At 38.5% G+C, this 23,446-nt stretch overlaps 2 protein-coding genes across 6 annotated transcripts in view; one reads left to right on the forward strand and one right to left on the reverse strand.

Annotated features, from left to right (window-relative positions):
* The window catches only part of LOC146260549 (sperm axonemal maintenance protein CFAP97D1-like), a 23,601-nt gene extending 20,370 nt beyond the window's left edge, over window positions 1-3,231 (forward strand). For both annotated transcript variants that reach the window (XM_084669378.1, XM_084669379.1), the window contains exon 6: window positions 3,092-3,231. In XM_084669378.1, the coding sequence (XP_084525504.1) occupies window positions 3,092-3,109 (18 nt within the window). In that variant the 3' untranslated portion in view covers window positions 3,110-3,231. The remainder of the gene's footprint in view (window positions 1-3,091) is intronic.
* On the reverse strand, window positions 1,421-21,926 carry LOC146260550 (glycylpeptide N-tetradecanoyltransferase 1-like). 4 transcript variants are annotated; one of them, XM_084669376.1, is made up of 13 exons: window positions 17,714-17,809; window positions 17,282-17,375; window positions 16,497-16,627; window positions 16,180-16,324; window positions 15,893-16,011; window positions 14,583-14,674; window positions 14,359-14,475; window positions 13,920-14,090; window positions 11,003-11,111; window positions 10,632-10,802; window positions 3,833-4,000; window positions 3,546-3,683; window positions 1,421-3,409 (listed from the first exon to the last, which is right to left on the reverse strand). In XM_084669376.1, coding segments are annotated over exons 2-13 (1,383 nt in total). In that variant the 5' UTR covers window positions 17,283-17,375; window positions 17,714-17,809; the 3' UTR covers window positions 1,421-3,388. The 4 variants fall into 4 exon arrangements, with proteins under 4 accessions (XP_084525502.1, XP_084525503.1, XP_084525501.1 ...); XM_084669377.1 differs by lacking the exons at window positions 17,282-17,375; window positions 17,714-17,809 and adding an exon at window positions 16,718-17,196; XM_084669375.1 differs by lacking the exons at window positions 1,421-3,409; window positions 17,282-17,375; window positions 17,714-17,809 and adding an exon at window positions 21,886-21,926 and having other exon boundaries at window positions 3,501-3,683; window positions 16,519-16,627.
* Between the last annotated feature and the right edge of the window lie 1,520 nt (window positions 21,927-23,446).

A 23,446-nucleotide genomic window follows, 5' to 3' on the forward strand; every position in this document is an offset into this window, starting at 1 on the left:
ATTTCAATGAGGGGAAAGGCGGATATCGCGAGCCATAACACCAACAGCAGAACGGTTATCCAAATAACAAAGAAGTGTACAACACTCGCGCTACAGCGTTTGTATTCACACACACACTTGATGCCATTTATCTTTACGTTAGCAACAGTAACTCAGCTGTTAGCTGCAGAGCTAATGTTACAGCCACATTCTAAGGGTAGCAAGCTAGGTAACCATATACAGTAAAGAAACCAAACGATATAGTGTTTGTTAACTTACTTGTCCAAGGTTTGTAGCTTGACCAAGGAGATTTAGTGATGATCCAGAATTTAATTTCACCAAGGCCAGCTTTGAGTTGGCTCAAGTTGAGGAAATGTTTGGAGCAGACATACAACATTTTGGGAAGTTGTGTCGGCGCATTTCCAGCGAAAATACAATTAAGATACGGGTTGTGCAGAGGCTCGGATGAAGGAACAGAAAAAAAGATGTGTGCTTGCATTTGTATATCCAAGCACTGAGCAACTGTTATGCTTCGTTTGTTTGCTCGCCATGATGTCTCTCTCCAGGAAAAACCGATATTGCACTCGCCCTTGCACGGTGGTAGCTCAGTTTCTCATGGGCAGGCTAGATGATCTGGTCGGGCAAAGCAGAGAGAGGGGAGGTAACCTTCCCCCTATCTACGTCACTAGGGGGAGATTTTCAAACAGCGCAATTGAGCCTTCATTTTGTCAAAGGCGGAGAAGAACACGCAGGGCTTGGTTTACACTTATCGAAAATTCTAGCCACTGGGGGACCTAAGGCAGGCTAGGGGAACTCATATTAATGTTAAATAACCTCATAAAATGAAGTTTTCATGTCATGTCACCTTTTAAATGTTGTCTGTCCACACTGTTTTGTTTTTTGTTGTTGCTTATTCACACTGAAAAGTCTGAAAACGCATTATTCTCTACTGTGCAATGAGGAAAACTTAAGATGCTTCAAAATGCATAATTTCCTTCAGGCTTTTATATATTTATTATTATGTACAACCCCAACTCCCAAAAAGTTGGGATGTTATGTAAGATGTAAATAAAAACAGAAGGCAATGATTTGCAAATCTCAAACGCATGTCATTCACAATAGATAATTGAAAACATAACAAGTCTGAGTCTCTCAGAAGTAAAGATGAGCAGAGGTTCACCAATCTGCGAAAACCGGCATCTACATATTGTGGAACCATTTCAGAATAATGTTCCTCAACGTAAAATTGTGAAGACTTTGAATATATCAACATCTACAGTACATAATATAATACAATTAATCTGAGAATCTGGAGAAATCTCTATTTATAAGGGACAAGGGGGAAAATACATTCTTCATGCCTGTGATTTTAAGGCACTTTAAGGCATGATTCTGTAATGGAAATCATTGGATGGGCTCAGAAACATTGACAGTGAGTAAGTAAGTAAGACTTCATTTATATAGCACATTTCATACAAGAATTGTAGCTCAAGGTGCTTTACATAAAATCAATAAAAACAATAATACAAGTGATAAAAGTAATAATTAAAATAGCAACAATTGTATAACTAATAAAAGTAGTAAAACCCTTCTGAGATAAAATTTAAAAAGACAGAACTCTGTCTGTGAACACAGTTTGCCGTGCCATCCACAACCTCAGGTTAAAGCTCTATCATGCAAAGAACACACATGTGAACAACGATCCAGAAACACTGCCATCTTCTCTGGGCTAAAACTCATTGAAAATTGACTGAGGCAAAGTGGAAATACTATTCTGTGGTCAGACAAATTGACATTATTTTTGAAAACCTTGGACGCTGCGTCCTCCGGATTAAAGAGAAGCACCAACAAGCTTTATATTAGTGCTCAGTTCAAAAGTCTGCATTTCTGATGTTATGGGGGTGCATTAGTGCCTATAGAATGAGTTTCTGAAAGAAAGTGACATCCAAACTGAAGACCCACCTTCACAATCCACTGACAAGAGGGCATTTCCATTTGAATTTTGCACCAAAAAAAGCGTGGTGACACATGTTAATTATTATTATTATTATTATTATTACTAGTTTATTTGATCAAGAGGGACAGTGTACGTTCATAAACATTAAAATGTAAATGCACCCAATTATTGCCAAAAGGCTAATTTCCACTGGCAGTCCCTCTGCCAGAGGGAAAAAGGCTATACAACCTAAAAAAGAGGCATTAACGTATATCAAACATAACATTGACAATAAATACAAACATGAAAAAATACAAGTTCTACTGCTTAGTGATCACATTTTTGGTTATTTATCAACCATGTTTTGAGATTACTTTTAAAACAGTTGGATGAGGTTGATTCTCTAATGTTTTGAGGGAGATGGTTCCATTCCCGGGCTGACCTAATTGAGAAAACCGACTGTCCAAATACACTTTTTTTTAAAGGAATAACAGGCTGCATAGTGGTGGGGGGGCCAGGTTAAACCGGATTTTGAACATTAAACAGCAGTTCTTAATTAATTAATGCAATAGACTGGGGGCGATAATACTCACTGAATTGAGGATTACATTTTCATTTGCATATTGAATTGCCATTTGACAACTGCTTTGCCATTTGAATTGAGGATTGCATTGCCACTTTGCACATTGAATTGTATGGATCTAAATCAGGGCCAAATGTTTTTTGATTTGGAAATATATATATAGTTGAAAAACTAAAGCTTGAAATTGAAAATTTTAGTTTTGGTTTAAAACCTAAAAAATAATATGTATGTATGTAGTCAAACAAAAAATAAGTGTACCAATTTTGTATTCAGTTGAATAACATTTAGATTCAATTATGGAATTATTTGAATGAATTAATAATTTTAATTTGTCACTTTTATATTTGTTTTCAGTTCCACATTTCATATTTTCAGATTCATTTTTTTTTTTTTCGGCTTCAAATCTTTTTTTTCAGTTTAAAAGCTTGCAACCGCCCTTGTAAGCCAAGATTTGTTAATACGTTTTTACAAATTGAAGCGACAAAGCGTTTGCTGACCTGTCGAAGAGTAAACATTTTGTTTCTTATATACTACAACAACACTACAAAACAATTATTATTATTATAATTTGTAACATTGTCTTTTCTCCCCAGGGACTAAACTTGGTGTAGCACTTGGATCGGTGAGAATTTGCCAGAGACTGACTTCAAATTGCCAGACACTGACTTAAATTTAGTAAAATACATTTTGTTCAAGAATGCTTTATTCATTTTTCTGTTCCATTATCTTTTAGGACATGTATGTGTAGAATGTTACATTATCTTGCTGTCTTTGATTTGTCAGACTTCTTTTCAATTGCAGTGCAGATTTCATTATTTCGTTTTAGGTTGTTCTTGTTGTCAATTAAGTTTTAATTGGACCGTCTTTCAGGTTGAGCAATCAGGCTTGACTCAGGTTATCACCAAACCCATCTGTTAAAAAAAACATTACCAACAGTAGATCAGACAAACTCAATTTAATCTACATATTATATATTGGGTTTGTATCATACAGCACTGAAAATTAAATGAAAACTATAAACACCACGATAATGTAATAGTATGTTACCTTGTGTGGGTAAGTACTAGGGCATTTCCAGTTGTACAGGTAATAATGGAGGTTTCTGTCTCCTCTTTGAAACTTGAGCTTCTCCAAGAAGGAGCTGTTGTCCATCACGTCTAAAGTAGTAAAGAGGTCAAACTCTTTCTTCAAGAAGAAGATAGAGAGGTAATTATAGCTAAGCATATTTGCATTTACTTGTATATAATTTACGGGTTTAAAACCCAAATAAACTGATACAACATTCACACAAAATGCTTTAACAAAACACCTTTATAAATAGAAAAAACACTTACAGCTTTGGCCAGAACCAGTGTGTCCTCTATAAGTTCAGGCAGGACAGTGTTTGTGCTGACACAGTAAAAGCAGTGGGCTACCCTCAGAAAACTGTGCACAGGATGGTTCATCACCCTGGAGGTGACTGTGTAGAAACTCACCAAGTCTGTCAGTGCTCCATCAGAACCCTGGAGGCAGAATACAGTTTATAGTCACAACAATGAACAACAAAGAAATAATCATGATTACCATTGACATTGACATAATTATCAGTTGTTTAGTTTCAAAGGTATTATTTTGTAATTGCATATAAGGCACTACTAAATATGAACAGTAGTAATTCTTGCCAGTATTAATTTGTATTTATTTAATTTAACAAACTCCTGAAGTTTGCGGATGACACCACCCTCATTGGGCTCATCTCTTGTGGGGATGACTCTGAATACAGGTGGGAAGCTGACAACCTGGTGACCTGGTGCAGTCAGAACAACTTGGAGCCAAACGCTCTAAAGACAGTGGAGATGGTTCTGGACTCTGGAAAAACCTATCTCCACTCAGCCCCATCACCCTGTGCGACTCCCCAGTAAACGCGGAGTCCTTCCGCTTCCTGGGTAGTATCCTCTCCCAGGACCTCAAGTGGGAACTGAACATCAGGAGCCGAGTGCACCAGCTGGGCGTACGCCTGGGTGTAACGCTACGTCCGACGTAGAACGGAAAGTTACGACTAACTTAAAGTTACGAGTGCACCAGTTAGACTTAAGCCCTTTACGTGCTGCACCTGCACTGTAAAAAATAACGTTTTTTTTACCATGAAATGCACTGTATTTTTTACAGATATTTCCTTTTTTTCCATAAAACAATGATATGCGTGCGGATTTACCAATATTTGCAGTAAACTAAATGTTACAATACACCCTTAAAATGACAGGCGTTTTACCTTTATTTAAGATAACAAAGATATTATGTTTATTTAATAACAATTCATTGTAATTGTACAGATTCAAATGTAATTTTACATGACATGGGAGGTAATATTTTACAGATTTTTTCAGGTTAATAATAATGAAGAAATGCATGTGAAATTACTGAAATCAGTGGTCATTGAGCTTTCTGCAAAATTGTTGTTTTATGTTTTTAAAAGTAGCTAATTAGTAGGGTTTGTATAGATACAAAAGTAATTTATGGTAAATCCCAGTGCTGGACATAACCAGCAAAAAAGGATGCACCCACGCTTCCCCTGGCAGGACATAAATATCTATTTGCTCCAGTGCTCCTTTAATGACTTCAATGCTTGCATTGTCACCAAGCCTGCCTCATAGGTTTAAAAAAAGGCCGGTAAAATTTGTAACGCAAGTAGGCCTAATGTAAGTTTTCTGGTCATTCCCACACAATTATCTAGGGCTGTCAAGGAATTATGAAGTTCTCAATTTAATTTCCTTAGAGATTAGAAACAGTAAGTATATTGTTATTAATGCTAGTAAACTATAGAGAACTCTGTGAAATCAATAATGAAGAGCAATATAATGATTGCACAGTAAAAATATTTATCTCTAAGGCAATATTGAATGTTTATTTTTTAAAAAGGGAGTTCACACATGCGCAGTGGTTGTAGCTTCTCCCAACTGACTAGTGATGGGAAGTTCGGTTCATTTTACTGATTCGGTTCTTTGAATCTCGTTCAGTAAAATGAACAAATCTTTTTTCGAGTCATTCGTTCATTTCAACGGGTGGGTTAGAGTCGTCATAGTGCAAACACTATGATATTCTCATGTAGGTTAATGCATGACACTAACCTACATGAGTGAATATCATTCACGTCTTATTAAAACAGCGGCCACGCGAAAGGGAATAAGGAAACTGTTTCCTCTACTAAAAAATACAATGTGGGTCGCGTGAAAAAAGGATCCAATGACTCGTATAAAGACCGAGTCGGGAAATGAACGAATTGTTCGTTTCCTCTAGCTACAGAGCCTATGCAGGTCACGTGAAAAATGATCCAAAGACTCGTAGAAAGACCGAGTCGGGAAATGAACGAATCACTCGTTGAGAGGACTCGTTACTACCGAGTCCTTATAAGGATTTGTTCAAAATGAACGAATCTTTCACGAACGACACATCACTACAACTGTCACTTGGCGCGAAAACTGGAGAATGGAGTTTTCAATTGAGGAGCTGCTCCAGAAGTTAAAGGATTCAGGAATTATACTGACTAAAGAAGAGACAAAGACATTCAAAGGTAACGTGAATGCTAAGCTGATATAGTGCGTGATATGTTCTTTACAACCTTTTTTTGTCTAAACGGAATGGACTTTTACCAAACTGAAGGCAAATTGCTAGCTGACATTAGCATTATTTAGAGTGACTGACTATTAGCTAGCTCAGGGTTTAGAATGTTATGTTATGACCTGAATTACTCTAATGTGTTGCTTTATAGACCATCTCTACAAATTTTATCTTGATTTGATTTTTTTCCTCTTCCCCCAGTATAACGTTAGCTGATAGCTAGCTAGGTCAGTAGCAAATATTTTACGAAAAACTAAGGCACTTGTTCAACGTTAGTGATGTACATAATCGATAAAAGCATGTTAACTCATTAGATAATTAATTGTGGAGCTGGTAAAGTGCCATGATGAGTAAAGTGTTTTGATGAGTAATGTTGAGTTAGGGGAATTCTATATCACTGTGTCGGTTAACTTAAGTTTGGTTAAGTGAAGCTCTCTCACAGCTTTCTCACACTCTACATTGTCACCTGGAGTCAGCTCTGTAACTGTGGGCCCAAGTTTTTGTGGTGGGTATTACATGAAATTGCAATTGCCATTATTGTTGTGTGGACTGTTTACGTCAAGACCGTTGATGGATGTTCTTTCAGTCACAGACATTCACTTGGATGTATTTCAAAACAAAACTTACGGCGATGAAAAACAATCTGATCTTGGTAATCATCAGTTTTGGCAATATTTTAACATGGGAGTGAACTAGTGTTGCACGGTACACCTCTTACATAGCTTCAGTGTTCCTGTGCATACATGGGGGACTCTGACAGAACGCCATCTCTGTAGCACTCCATCCAGTCCAGAACCCGGGGTCCTGAAGTCTCGACTTTTACGATACTCAAACGATGCAATGTTAATATACCTCTCTGATCTAACGAGTCTGACTAGCTGTCGTGACCTCTCAGGTGGGATTTGGCTACAATAAAGAGATGGTTGTTCTGCTAGATTCTCCTGTCTCTGCAGAGGAACTGCAGCTCTTTTGCAGTGATCGTTAAGGAGCCTAATGACAAATCATGGTCAGAATTATGTTGGCACATGCTACACCCCTTCACCTAGTTTCATACAAATCGGGCTGGTAGTTTTTGCTAAATCTTGTTCATACACATACAGACCGACATTCAAACACACAGAAGGAAGACTGCCAATGCAAACTAGCTTTTTGTCTATAATTGGGTGCATTGACATTTTTAATTTTCATTAATGTACACTGTCCCTCTTGATCAAATACAATTTATTGAAAAAACATTACATTCCGTCCTGCATCGGCTTTGCCTGTGTCGGAGAGCATTAACATTAACAGGGCATCGGATCTATTAACTTTTTTTTTTTTTTTACTATTTTCAAATATGGTTTTTCCTTGCTGAAGTTAGAAATTATTACCCTGTTGGATTGTTTACAAGCCAGGTGACAATATTCTGAACCTATCTCTAAAGAATTGTATATTTTCTTTTGACCAGGAAATGGCTGAGACCGATTTCCTCAGTGCCATAGAGAGAATGACAGTGGGGATCTATGTCGTGAAAGACACTGCCAGCAGTGAACGCTCTGACGACAGGATAGTCCTCGAGGGTGTGATTGGTGCTTCAAGATCTTGAGAAAAACATAACTTGTAGTGGACACTAACTGACCATGCACAGTTGCCATACATATCGTTGCAGCCCGGTTTACAGCGATCTTGCTCAATGCTAGATCATACATGGGAGCGATGCAATGTTAATATACTTCTCTGATCTAACGAGTCTGACTAGCTGTTGTGAGCTTCGGGTCACATAACATTGCGAAGGTTAAAAGAACCATCGTTGTGTTGCAACAACTTTACACAATACAAAATACTTGTATTTAACCTTCGCGATGTGGGGGGTCTGAGACAGCGCAACAGTTAAAAGAAAATGCTTCACTTTGTGTTTGCGGTAAAGTTGTTGCAATACAACGGTGTGTCACAATGACTGATGGGTCAGAATGACCCAAAGATAACACAAGGGTTAAATTGACTGATTAATACTGTAAATGTGGAGACATTCCTTTTTCATTAAAAGTACATATTTAGTATTTATACATTGTTTAAGTTTTTTTTTTTTTACTTGGAACAAACATAATGACAGGAAATCACTGTAGGTACACAGGTTATTTTCATAAATTAACTACTAGATAGCCTACATTTACATTGATTGGCTGTAAATGTTGTGTACTATGCTTGTTTTTCCACTGTCCAATGAACATTTTTATTTCTACTAATTCTTTAAATTGACTGAGTAGTACCGTAAATATACAAACATTTGTTGTTTTATAAAGAATTTTTTTTGGCATTATACTTAAAAAAACAATAATTTAAAAAGAAATTACTGTAAATAGACTGTAATGTTTCATATAGTAACAAATGCCCTAAAATTACGAGATTAACCTTAAAGGAAGTTCGTTTTTAAATGTATTTTAACATAGTATTTCAGTTTTTTTGCGGTTTAATCAACATTTAAGAACAGTAATAAACTGTAATTTGCTCCGTATTTTTACATCTTATTACAAGTAATTTAGTGGTATGGTTATTTACTGTAATTTTACAGAATTGGTCTGGAAACTTTGCTGCCAGTGCTTTCTCAGTTTTTTTTACATGAGTTATTTTTTACAGTGTGGGTGTACATTTTACGCCTAGTGGGGCGCAGGCGTAAGTTGGACAATCGGACTAATATCCATGGTAATTATAATGTACAACAGTTTGATCGCACATGCAGTGCGTCTTGTTTATAGGCAACATATGGAAAGGGCATTAAGGCGAGAAAGAGTCGTCCATGATCGCACAAATCAACTGTTAATTTTATTGGTGATCGATGTCCAAGCTGATTGTTTTTGTTTGTTTGTGTTGATATTATTACATTTCCCTGTGAGCACGCTTCTATTCTGAGTAAACAACTTTTAGTTTACTAAAAGTTTTCTAATTTCTCTATCAGTAAAATGTATTTTCCTTTTCTTTTGTTTTTTTGATCCATGGCTTGTTTTGAAGGGAGATAGGCTAGCTATAGAGTGCACTTTGGATAGGCTCTTAAATGTGTTGCTTGGCAACGATTGACACTTTCGCATTTTCACAAGGACGCGCATAGCTACGACGTAGCTACGACTGTGGTCTGTCAAGCTTGGTGCACTTGGTGTAAATTCAAATCACAAAGTTGGACGTAGCTAAGACCGACATAGGAGTTAAGACCAACTTTTTTATGCCCAGCTGGTGCAATTGGCCCCAGCTGTTGCACCAAGAAAGCACAACAAAGGATGTACTTCTTGCGGCAGCTGAAGAAGTTCAACCTGCCAAAACCAATGATGGTGCACATCTACACAGCCATCATTGAATCCATCCTCACCTCCTCCATCACCATCTGGTATGCTGCTGTCACTTCCAAGGACAAGAGCAGACTGCAGCGTATCATCTGCACTGCAGAGAAGGTGATCGTCTGCAATCTGCAGGACCGGCACGCCTCTAGGACCTTGCGGTAAGCAAGGAAGATTGTTGCCAACTCCTCCCACCCTGGACACACAATGTTCCAGTCACTCCCCTTCGGCAGGAGGCTGCGGTCCATCAGGACCAAAACCTCATGCCACAAGAACAGTTTCTTTTCATCTGCAGCTGGCCTCATCAACAAGGCCCAGGACCCCCAACTGACACTAACTCAGTTATAAAATACTGAGCGTTACATTAACGCTCCTCTGACACACAGCCTTACTGCACTCTTTTACTTCATATTTTATATTGTACAGTATTGTTAGTAAATTAGTTGTAAATTTGTTACATTTCTTACTTTTGTATATATTTAAGGACAACTTTTTAAGATTATTTACTGTATGCACCTATCCACCAAAGTAAATTCCTTGTTGTGTTAACTACTACTAACTTTATTCGGATTCTGATTTACATAGCCTGTTCAAAGCGATGTTGCACCTTTATGCCACCTTGCAGTTCTTTATAAACAGTACGAACACGGATGGGGGGGTCGTTATTGCCGCGGCCTTAGGCGGGGTTGTCACAGAGCTCAATCATGTCTGTGTGAAAGGGAGAGCCAGCATGGCGGGAATACACACACAAGCAACAACGCTGAAGTCACGCCTTTGATTCCAGAACGCTGGAATGCTATGGCGGCATTATTCCGGCTGTGTTCGGTTCAGTGTAAACAAGCAGAGCTAAAGGGAGCTATTGAGACTGGATTGTACAACCAATATATGTACAGTATAATGTATTATAATTTTTAATTATAGATTCCTATAACTTACTATTACTAGCAAATTGCACAAAAATAATAATTGCTGCAATTATTTATGTATTATTCTATACCAATACATGTCAAATGTTTAATCTCAGGTTCTAACAATGGAAAACATTTCAGACCCCTGTCCCATTATATCAGGTACTCTTGGACAACAGCATCCTTATTTTTCCATCCCCACTGCAGTTTCTCCTCACCTCCACCAGGTGGTCATGCCCCATTACTGAGAAATAGCCTACTGTTGAACAGTATGACCATGCTTACAATAATGTGGCAAAGAGAAGGATAACAATTCTGACCTCTACCACATATGTGTCAATCACAGTCTCCCTTGGCAACAGCCAGTGCTCTACTTCCTCCAGGGACAAGATGGGGGCGAGGTGGGGCTGGGTGAGGTGCTTCTGGAGCATGGTGTGTACCCCTGCTATGTCATGTCTCATCATAGGCCGCAAACCTACACTTTTTGTTGCCTAAAATGAAATGATGAATAGAGAATAATAATATATACAGATTAATTAACACAATAGATGTCAAGAATTGTGTAAAATAAATTCCAGCAAGCCTGCTTAAATACAAAGATTGGGATATTTTTCTATATTTACTGGAAAAGTATGTGTACCACATTTGGGTAGTAATACAGTCTAACCTATAGGTGTCACCATGCACTAACCTCAGGCAGGCGGAGGAGCTTCAGGCAGCGCTGGAGTGTCATATTCCTTCTCTGACTTGAGAGATCCAAATCCATAAGCTTGCGAGGGTTAAGAGAGCGATGCCAGTAACTTAACAGAGTAAAAAACACAGGGGGGTATTTCAGGTAGCGGGTTTAGTGAAAACTTTGAGTTGTCTAACCCTGAAAAGAGGCATACTCAGAGTTCCACGTTCCAGAAAGAGAGGTAACGAAACCTTTTGGTAAGTTTCCATGGTAGCTTTACTCCGTGAAACTAACCTGCTCGCTAGCAGGTTTTCCATGCCAAACTCTGCGTTTCTACCTATCCCCTCCCACTTTATGAGCCTGATAGCTTTGGCAGACACGGCAAATCATTTCCTGGTTCAGCCGTGCGATCTCGAACAAAATTTAATTTGCTTAGTTATACGCTGGGAGACAATTTCAGGACTGCGATTTGATGTGCTTCAATTCCCTGATGAATACCTAAGTTAACGTAACCATTTCCCGTCACAGTCTTTAATTTATTTAAGCAACATTCTCAGCCCTTGGGCCTTCGTCGCAAGTGTAACATGCCGTGGACATGCACTCAGAATTGCCCAAATGCTTTTGGGCACTGAAATAAATACAAATAATTGAAATTGTATTTGGTCTTCTTCATTGCCTACAAATAGAAATCACAATGAGTAGCCTAGCCTATTTCTATTGGCTATTGTTCCTACAATTTATGATTCATGTGATTCCTACAATTTAAATTCTGTACCATCCAGTAACTGGTGTTTCAGCAAATCTATTTCAACATTGTAGGGGTCAATATTGGCCAAACAACCGAAACTAATTCCCCTATGGTTCGAAGGAAGATGGGAAACTGAACAGTGTATTAACATTAACCAAATAATGCCAATACCTACACTTATTTGACAATTTTGAATTTTGGGTTAAATCAGAGCAAGAATGGTAAAATTAAGGTTAAATAATTGTTATCATTTTATCATATTGCAAATGAATGATATCAATGAAGGTTAACTGTTATACCTACTCTACCATGATTATTGTAAACCAAAGATAGAAAGCAAGAGGTGAGGAAGAAGGAGTAGGACGAGCTAGAGCTAAGGAGAACGTCTCAGGAGATCAATAATCCACAGTGCTTCACAAGTCCTTAAGAACAACTACAATCACACCAGAATGAGAACCATCAAGTTGAGACTCCGTCAAGTAACTCCATATTTTACCATATGAGAGGTGGGGGCAGGTTGATAGCCTTACAAGATCAGCCTTTATTCTTCTGCCCTAAGTACACCATCTCTTGGTCAAAATAGAAATTCAGCAAATTCAACTATTAATATTCATATAGGTTATTGTTCCTACAATTAACATCACCTGTGACCATGCATCCTCTCGTAACTGGTGTTCCAGTAAATCTTTTACCCTAAGTAGGCCTACACCATCTTTTGGTCAGTTTTTGGCACTTTCTTCATGAGGTGGAGTTAGTACAACTAATTACTTGTAACTGGGTATACATGAAATTACATCAGCTACATTTCACTGTTCCACATGCAAAATTCACCTGTCATTAAATGAACATCTCACTGTATACAACATCCATCCATGCTCTGTTCAACAGGATCAGAATGTGCAAATCGTTTATTAATATGAATTATTCTCACAATGTCAGTGTAACTGACAATTCCGGACAAGCCTGTAAATAAAAATAGCCTACATGGGGAGAGAACTACCAGTAGCTAGCATACAAAATTCTCTGCATCCATTTCTGCGGCAGCAGTCAATGTCTCTTTGTCATCTTAATAATCATCTTTTGGTGAAAAGAATTCTGTTGGGGGAAACTGCTACTACAAATTGAAATAGGAACCAATTGATATTTAGGCTACTTGGCGTCATGGCGAATATGATTAAAACCAAGGTGACGTCGAGGCTACATTCACAAGCGTACCCTAAGCAAAATATGCATTACCTGTTTGTAGTATGTTTTTACATTTAATAAAACAATGAACACTTTTTCTCCTGTAATATTAACTGACAGTGAAGTTAAATTTTCAATGTATAGACTGGCTATTGCATTCAAATGTACGCATTGACTCGGCACTACAATTGTATACACTGCTACAGCCGTGTTTCTTTTTCCGGAATATGTGCTCAGATTGACCATAAACACGAAAAATAAATTATATCGGAAGTGTGGTGAAGTAGGACGTTTTTTTGTCACCGGGTGCCATGGTGGATCCTAGTATTGGAGCTCCATTGATGTTGGCTTTTAATAGTTCTCATGCCCGCGCTTAACTCTGAGTTGACGTACTCCGAGTTGAGTGAACAAATTAATGTCAGCTTTTCTGGAACCAAATTTTCATAGTTTCCCATGTTAGAGTAACTCAACTCAGAGTTCAGGGTTAATCTCAGAGTTTGTTAAACCCGCTACCTGGAATACCCCCCAGATGTCCTACTTAGTGTGTGTGGGTGTTGGTTAATGGAGCAGGTGGTCAATGTTGCCAAATGACGTTGTGTCCTTGGGCAAGGCACTTCACCCTACTTGCCTCGGGGGGAATGTCCCTGTACTTGCTGTAAGTCGCTCTGGATAAGAGCGTCTGCTAAATGACTAAATGTAAATGTAATGTTCCTACTAGTTTAACCAGCTGTTTTACATTTACATTTATGCATTTAGCAGACGCTTTCATCCAAAGCAACTTCCAAGAGAGAGCTTTACAAAAGAGCATAGGTCACTGATTATAACAACGAGGTAATCCCAAACACTGCAAGCAGCCAAAACATGAAGCATACATTGTAAAAAAAACTAAACAAGTGCCAAAGGGAAGATGCATAAGAGCATGCAGTTATACAAGTTACAAATTAATCTGAAGGATATGTTTTAAATATGCATATGTGATCGTGTGGTATGTTTATACCTCACCTGCAAGTCACTACAGGCTTGGGCAGCACTACACTGGTTGTGTAAACTGCCTGGTAGATGCCCTGCTGGTGGACCCGCCTGGTGATCTCTCTGATCAGAACTGGGGACATCCGTTTGGCACGCAATTTCTTATGAACACAGAGGAAGTTCACCTGCACCATCTTCTTTTCCCTAGAATACACAAATTCTCAACGACTATTTTTGGATGTAATTTGAGAGACAGATGTTTTTACCACCACTGTTAACATCCACGATGATATCCTTCAGAACTGGTGGACTACAACATCAGAATTAATATTTTTGAGAAATGTTTGTAGTGTCGGACCTTTGACTGTACAAGGCTTCAAAAACGGTGTGTTATTTTATATACTATTACCAAAAAATCCCATTATCTATGTTTTACTGTCAAATTATTCATAAAAAGTCTCACATCACTTACGTATCATAGGTCCTAATATTAGAGGGGACCGCAGCAACAAAGCCAACTAGCTTCTGATTGGTGTTCCCTCTCACTCCACAGTGCCATTGGGGCTGCCAGCCAGGAGGACACAGGGCCCTGTGGCACAGACAGTGACGGAAGGGAAAGAGTCAGATCTGCTCAAAAACTTTTGTCATACAAACCTACAAAGTGTTACATTGTAATAATCAGCCACTTGTACTTACCATGAAAGGTATTCAGGAGAGAAGTCACAACTGAGGGTGTTGTCATTGTTCTCCATATAGTTGGAATTAAGGAACTTGCACAGCTCTTTCATCTTTCAAAGAGAATTAAACAGGAAGAGAGAAAGAAATGGACAGAGAGAAAGATAGACATACGTTTTTTGCAGAATGTCTAATTGATGCTTTGCTCAAACGTTAAAAACAACTCCATACAAATTACACATTAGTAATGTATCTTAGTAGTGCACAGTGCCCGTGATGCAGTTGGTGCTTAAGATGTCAGTGAAACACACAAATACAGATACAGTTCTTCTCAGTGGCTTTGGTATATTTCTCAGATAAGAAATGTAAATACTCTGTCATCTCTGAAGTACTTCAACCTCATCTATTCTATTTACTTATGCACATCATAAAAGCAATTTGGCATTATTTTAAACAAATTGGCAATGCTCTAGTTAGTACCTTCATGCAAATGATAATGTAGCCTTCATTTGTCTGCTATTACATTATCATTTGCTAACGTCATGTTGATCAAAATATATTATAATGGTTCTCTGTTAAATTGTCTTACTTTTGTTAAATTGTCTTCTAAATAACGAAACAGAATTTCCCTTACAGCGCCTTTTTTCATTGCAAAGGCATTTGTTAATTGCATGAGTTCAATTGCGGTAGGCTATTTAGGCAGTTTTGACATCAGTAAACATGTTAATTTATGTAACAAAATTCACTGATGTACACTGAAAGTGTATCCACTTTATATTGTCGTTCTGTTAGCAAGCCAGCCCTTTTGAAAGCAGCAGAATATCGGTTGTAAAAGCAAATTTGCTTCTAAATAACTAAACAGAATTTCCCTATTTTCCTTGCTATGCCTTTGTTAATCGCAATAGTTCAATCGGGTTACTGCACTCCATTGGATTATAAAATGGCCACCTGCAAAATATTAACTTTGCAGAGTGACTGGTTCTCGAGGACCAATCAGACTGAAGGGGCTGGGACGTAAAGAGAGCAAGCCAAACTGGCGGCGTTTCATTAATGGATGTAGATATTTGCAGAGTGCCTGGTTCTTTTTGTGATTATAGGAAACTAAACCCATTCTAATCTGTACGTGCACACACAGATTTCTGTCATTATTAGAGAGATGTGTGTCATTTTAGTGATGTTCTATTGGTCAGTTGTACCGAGTAGGGTATGCCACTTGGGTTGAGTAAATCAAGGCCAACTCAAGTACAGTATACAAAAAGTATATTAATAATAATAATGTCATAATAATTTTAAATAAACATTCTAACCAGGAGGAGAGCAGTGTCACTTACCACTGCAGGGTGAGACAGAGCCAGGGAATCCCAGAGGAAACCCTTTGGTAAAGAATAAGGCTCCTCACGAAAGATAGTCTTATCTTCCTCTATAGGACCATGGGAGGTCACATCCTCGCCTGGGGAGAGAAAACAACCAAGAAAAGTGAGCGGCAGGAGTGATGAGAGTAAAGGAAGGCAGACAAAGAGAAGGATCGAGACGTTTTCACCCTTTTATCTCTGTCTTGACATCCTATTTAGCACTCCACAGCCCTAAACACGTATTGTGGATTAGGTTTGTTCCATACTTAGCTTTGGGACAGGTTGTGTGTCCCAGAATCGATACGTGTGTTTGCTGGCCTCCTCCAGTGTCTTAGGGAGTCCCCCACCCAGGGAAAAGAGGTGCAGGGCCCTCTGGATCTCCTGTTGCTTCTCCTCTGGGAGAGCATCTAGCTGCAGGAGGTGGGAGAGAGACAAGACGCTGACGAGCCACACAACCACTGGAACAGGCTTCATATACATTGAGGGAGTGTTGTGTTGTAGGAACATTATTCTTAAAATATATGTATCCTCAAAGCATCTAAGCAGCTTTTTACAGCACACAGACTGTAGATTACAGACTCACTGTAAACTGGCCTTCTACACACCATAGCAAAAGGGTCTCCGCCTCCATTAGGTCTCCAGGGGTCCTCTTTAACACTCTTTGGTTTCTTTTTTCTGGAAGTCTTGATGTCCTTGTCCTCGACACGCTTCTCACTATGTCAAAACAATAAACTCATCAACATGACAAACATTTCTATAGAACATATTGGTATAAAGAAACAAGTAAGGATAGAGAAAACATACAGAATGTTTGAGTCAGCCATGGTTAGCAGAGACTTATTAAAGAAAAACTCCAACTGTCTTTGGCGTGACACTTGTGATTATTTGTGCGGGTCTTTATCTTGCAGTGAAAGGAGGCGAGGAGCCGCCTTTGCACCACACACCCAAACTTACCACTCCCTACTCATATCGGAAAACAATGCTAGTATATACTTCAACTGGCTCTCATTTTATGGTTTCGGTTTTTTTTGTGTAATTTTGTGTCCTTCATAAATAAAATGTTTTGAACTGTTTACTTATTTGTAGTTTGCACTAATCTCCATGACATGATAATCTTAATCAGAAGTTACTTATCACAAACAATTTACATTACCGTATCAGGCTGTGCAAGCTTACCAGGCTGTGTCATCATTTTGTAATGATGTGATAGCTAAATATAACATATTTGCATTTGTTAGTTGATATCATTACACATTTTTTTCCTTTTTAGTCTTAATTCAAAGGGGTTTGTGTAATTCACACTACAGTTATAGGTTTGAATTCACACAAAAGAAACCATACAATTACAGAGGTAATATTAAATCTTACTTATCTAATCATTTACTCAGTCACCGATCTTCCAATCTGCAAATTCTCCAGCGATTGATATTCATAACACTTTACACTGGGACCCGCAATTTTTCTGGATAATACAGTACATTACATTTTATTAATGTAGCTGATGCTGTATGCAAAGTGACATAAAAATAGTGCATACAAATAGTGCATATAGAAAGTACTGCTGAAGATCAATGATCAGAAGTGCATGGCTCTAACAGTATTTCGGTGGTTAGAGTCTAGAAACGGTATTCACCAGGCACAGTGCAACAACTCAACCACAGTGCAACAATAACAAATCCCCAAAATATTAAATAGTACAGAGTTAACAGCAGCATCATATCTAGTGCAACATCATTGTGACAAAACGCAAGGCGTCTGCCACGTAAATCGGTGGCTCTTGGCCGATTCCATGGAACTGACCAGTTTCGGCGGGTGTGGCGGTGTCCTTCCCTGTTGCCGTGTCTGCCAGTGAGGTGGAGGCAAACCAGGGTGCAGGGCGGGGAAAGTGATTTATGTGTATTGTGCGCACCAGGGGCGAAGAGCGACGTGAGTAATTATTATGCACAATAAACAGCAGCGGCCGGCTCATAGAGCAGTATTGCAAGCGATAGGACCTGCGCCCTAGTGATGGGAAGTTCGGTTCATTTTACTGATTCGGTTCTTTGAATCTCGTTCAGTAAAATGAACGAATGATACTATTTCAAAAGAAATTCCTGCATTAAAATAATGGATCATGAGTTTGTATGATTTGGTCATGTATTATCACACTAGCATTTAATTATCACGTCAAACAATTACACTGCACTAAACTGTAATTGTAAATGTAAAGTGAAAATAACAAAACCAGTCAGTTTGATGACGTGAGCTAATATCATCCACGTCTTACTAAAACAGCGTCCACGCGAAAAGGGAATAAGGAAACTGTTTCCTCTACTAAAAAATACAATGCGAGTCACGTGAAAAAAGGATCCAAAGACTCGTAGGAAGACCGAGTCGGGAAATGAACGAATCATTCGTTTCCTCTAGCTACAGAGCCTATGCAGGTCACGTGAAAAATGATCCAAAGACTCGCAGAAAGACAAGTCGGGAAATGAACGAATCGTTCGTTTCCTCTAGCTACAAACATATGCAGGTCACATGAAAAATTATCCAAAGATTCGTAGAAAGACCGAGTCGGGAAATGAACGAATCACTCGTTGACAGGACTCGTTACTCCCGAGTCCTTATAAGGATTCGTTCAAAATGAACAATCGTTCACGAACGACACATCACTACTGCGCCCCAAACTGCTGATTTACTACAGGGCTTGTCAAATACATTATGATAGGGCCTGTTATGTCTGTCACATCCAATCACATCACTCAACACATTTAAGAAGTTTTTTTTAACGTAGTCATGGTGTTCTCTTATGGAGCTAGAAAGCTGACAAAAGTATCTAAATTTGAATATGAAACATCTGAAATATATGCGTGTCAAATTTCATAAAACTGAAATATTTTGCTGTTGAATATATAATATCTGAATTATTTGTATGCCGAATTTAATAAAACTGAATTATTTTGATCCAAAAATACCAATTTCTAAAATTCAGATAGCAGGAATTCAGATTCTTGAAATTCAGATTGCAAGAATTCAGATTCTTGAAATTCAGATTGCTGAAATTCAGATTCTTGACATTCAGATTGCTGAAATTCAGACTGCGGAAATTCAGATTGCGGAAATTCAGATTCAGATTTTGTCTGAATTAGGCCAAAGGTGAAACAGCTTGCCTTCACAGGGAAAAGTAGACGATTTCAGAACGACCGAATATAGACATTCTCTGACCGAATTTTACCCCAAAACAAAAGCTAAGAGTTGCTCGTTGGAGGAAGAGTATGGAGCAAGTGCTTATGAAACTTGTAAAAACTTGTGTCTTCTCCTCTGCCAAAATCGGCAGTTACTGTTACCAAGTGAGTCGAGATAGAGTCAGAGGGCGGCGGAGACCGAGGGAAGACGCGGAACAACTAGCAAAGCTATAGCCTTATGTTCCGTTGTTCTCTTTTTCTGTGTCGGAGTTCTTTTAAGAGCTTGATGGCATCAACATCCAGCCTGATATCAAATCATGAACTTCAATTGTGTCTCTTAATTATAATACCCACACAGACAATCCAGGTTGAATCAAGTCCCGCTAGCTAGCTACTGTATTACTAATAGCCAAATTTGGATGGTCAAGCATATTTTTCATTGTCTCCTTTTTCCTATCAAAGTCAATGTTCAGCCTAAAGGCTATGTTCATTTCCTAAGTGACATTTCAGATCGGTTATGGATAGCGAAATATTTGCTGTCTGAGAGATTGGACATTCGGTATTTAACAGCATATATATAAGGAGTTATCTATGGTTAACAGGATATATCTGTAGTGCGGCCGGATGTGATTGGATTCATTGTCCACACGTCGTCTGGAAGTCAGTTTCGATCAAATGCCAACGATCTCCATTCTAGATTTTGCCGACGTATCTTCTACACATCGGGACGTATGTGTGCTATCCCAGATACTTGTGTGTGATCTGGGTATTCCTCCAACTAGCAACTCAGTTTGTTCTGAGGTAAAGTTCGGTTGTTCTGAAATCGTCTACTTTTTCCTGTGAAAGCAAGCTGTTTCACCTTTGGCCTAGTTCAGACAAAATCTGAATCTGAATTTCCGCAATCTGAATTTCCGCAATTTGAATTTCAGCAATCAGAATTTCAAGAATCTGAATTTCAGCAATCTGAATTTCAAGAATTTGAATTACTGCAATCTGAATTTTAGAAATTTGTATTTTTTGATCACAATATTAAATTCGGTTTTATTAAATTTGGCATACAAATAATTCAGATATTATATATTCAACAGCAAAATATTTCAGTTTAATGAAATTCGACACACAAATATTTCAGATCTTTCATATTCAAATTCAGATACTTTTGTCAGCTTTCTAGCTCCATATTCTCTCAGAACTGAACTTGTAGCTACAATAGCTCTAACGTTATAAAGCTAGCTAGCTAGCTAACATCATGATGGAAACTTGCAATTCAGTCAAGTCGCTTAAAAATACGCCCTTTGAAGAAAGACATTTTCAAGAATAGCACAAAGTGAAGGAAATTGGACCTGATCGGCCTGACCAATTTTCACCTTACGTCACACAACTGTTAACTGGATTACAGGGCTTGACATTAACTTTTTGAGGCACTCATCCTTTGAAAAAGAATATATTTACGTTTCAGTTGTCAATGTATGCACAAAAGTCACTTGACCCCGATACCTTTAAATAGCCTGACCAAGTGATCGGGCTAACGAAGGTCGCTTTCTCAGGCAAATGATGAATGAAACAGACTTGGTTAAAGAAATCCAAGATGCTGGCTATCTTCCTCAGGCTCGTATGTGCGATAGCCAGTCCTTCCTGACGTTTCTGTTGTAGAATGGAGTGAAGTACAACATTGTGTACAATGCCAGTGAGCGACTAGTCTGACTGAGGCTAATGTCAAAAACAGTGTAACGGGGACGCAGTCTCACTCAGATTGCCAGTTTAAACAAATCACAAAAAATAATCGGACCAGCTGGCTAAAAGCAGTATTCCAAAATCTCTTGAAAGCTGCCCTGCTCGACCTTTTAGACGTAGAATTGACTGTAAAACTGTAAAATTATGAACTGTGACATGACGTGAAGACATGGTTGCCGCTCGACTATGCAGTCTGTACCGGGCAACATTCTCACTCAAATTTCAAGACTTTCGTGACACAAATACAAATTTTGATGCGACAGATCAATGGGGAATCGCTTTCTCTCTCAAAGGCTGTCCTCCTCAACTTTTTTGGTCTTTTTAAATCTAACTATTTGTATGATCCGTGTGGGCCTTTTGCCACTTTTGCTATCCTTTCCCAGTTTCCTGCAGCCACATTGCGCACGCATCCCGAATGTTTACAAACAAAAAATTGGTCTATTAATTCAGCAACAGTCGAATGACAGGGGAAGACAATACACTAGGTCATTTCCAGCACTTAAATTTACACAGGGGTGCAAACTCATCAGGGATGAAAAAGGTGACAAGGATCCGAACCCCCTTGGAGGTCCAGGGCATGCTCCTCTGGGAATATATTTTTTAAATAATATATATGCATAGTCAGTGAACACTGAAATGAATTTGAGGATTATACTGCCCTACAAAGCCAAAAGACCGTAATTAGCCGAAGTGTAGAACTGAGAAAAAACGACTTCAAAGTTTTTGCACTTTCAAAGTAGTTGTCCTGCCAAATGCATTTTAGGTAGGACACTGGAAATCAAGCAGTTTGATGTTTTAGTGATTACACATTATCTAAACTCGACATTTTTGAAATTGTTAATCTTAAACTGCACTTTTGACCCATATTTTGAAGTTACAGTAGTATACCATAGTCTATCGTAAGTGGTCATGCCAAGGCAAAATACAGTAACTTCCGTTTCTTCGCTCACTTAGTTGCTTATTACGATATAAACTCTGTATTTTATAAGCCAATGTAACATACACGTGGATACCTGTCACAAGACTCACAAGACAAGAGTGTTTTTGATTTAACTGCCAGGGTAAGATACTTACAAACAACTCATGTTTGGGATGTTTGGTGTTGAATGCCAGCGAGTAGGCTAAGCTAATGCTAAATGTGTTTATTGTTGCTAGGTTACGTATTAGTTCAATCGAAACCGTGGCTCTGTTCGAAAACTCTTAAAATGCGTCCTTCCTTCCGTCCTTCCTTTTAAGACAGCGAGGTCTGTTTGAAATGTCTTAAATCTTCTCTTCCTGTCTAATAAGATACCTTGAAATACGTCACATAGCGGTCATTTTTTAAGAGAGCATATGAGCTGCCTTGCTGTCTTAATAGCGGCACGTATTACCCATAACTCTGTGCGCGGGGTTACCGTGAGCAACAAGTTAAACAGAACACTCCTAATTTGTAAATTTGCTCCGACTTTTCGATAACGTACAGTAGCTAGCATCGCCGTGCAGTGCAAACACTAGCTAGTTGCTTCGTTTTATCATAATCCTATCAAATGAGTGAAATACAAACACAAATGTTATGAGCTATTGAGCCTATATCTAACACAAGTTTAAATACAGCTTAACTTGACTTAGTGTGACAATAAACTCAATGCAATTGACTGCCGTCTGACAAAGCGCGCTAGTGCGAGCACATAAGTACACGCAGCGCGATGACGTACATCCTGTCTTAATAGGCTGTTCGAAAACAACGGTTTTTAAGATACCTTACCCCGAAGAGAGCTGTCTCGTTAGACACCTGTCTAGTAAGACATCAAGGATTAAGACAGCTGTCTAAGTTTTCGAACAGAGCCCGTAACTCCATTTGAACGTTTTTGAGTGCCGCAAAACAAAGGCAAAGAACCGTAACTGATGTTACGGCATTCTGCATTGGATTTCTAAAGCCAAAGCAGGCTTTTGGAAGGTATGGTGAAGACAACAACCTTATTTTCTCTGAAAAACAGACAAGTTCATTTAAGATATTTGGCCACATGATAAAGCAGACCTTAACTGTTCCGAAAAAGAAAAAAAATCATTTTCGACAAAATTGAAGTTACGGTCTTTTGCCTTTGCACGGCAGTATAGGTCACATGACCAAAAAGCTACTGAAGTTTGAAGGTTTATTTTGAATAAAGAATTACTTTTAATAATTTAAAAACTTTACAAAATAAAGGCTTTGCAGCATGAATGCATACATCTTCAACAGTTTAACATTATTTTGACGCTAGTTCATGTTGTTGAGAAGCTATTGACTTTTGAAACGTGTAATTTGTTGATGGTCCCTAAACATACGCGTTGTTTAGGCAGCAGAAAGCATTGGCTAAGCGGCCGGTCTTCGCGGTGCTAACATCGCTAAGACCGCTTAAAATAACACAATAGCCTACTGGGCGTCTGAATATCTGTTAAATATTGAACTTCAAACCAACTTTACCACGGTCATTCACGAGCCTAAAAAACAATACAATCAAATAATCTCTGTCCATGACTGCACTTTTAGCTCGCGCTGGGTAGTCTATTTGCCCCATACATAACTGAACTGACCGCAATTAAGGTAGGCTAGGTCGTTTTCCCCAAAATAGCATTTTGTGGCCACGAATTACCACGAATTTCGGATGCCATGTCT

The sequence above is a fragment of the Hypomesus nipponensis genome, chromosome 13, assembly GCF_054491055.1.
Source record: "Hypomesus nipponensis isolate SF chromosome 13, ASM5449105v1, whole genome shotgun sequence".
Taxonomy (NCBI): Eukaryota; Metazoa; Chordata; class Actinopteri; order Osmeriformes; family Osmeridae; genus Hypomesus; species Hypomesus nipponensis.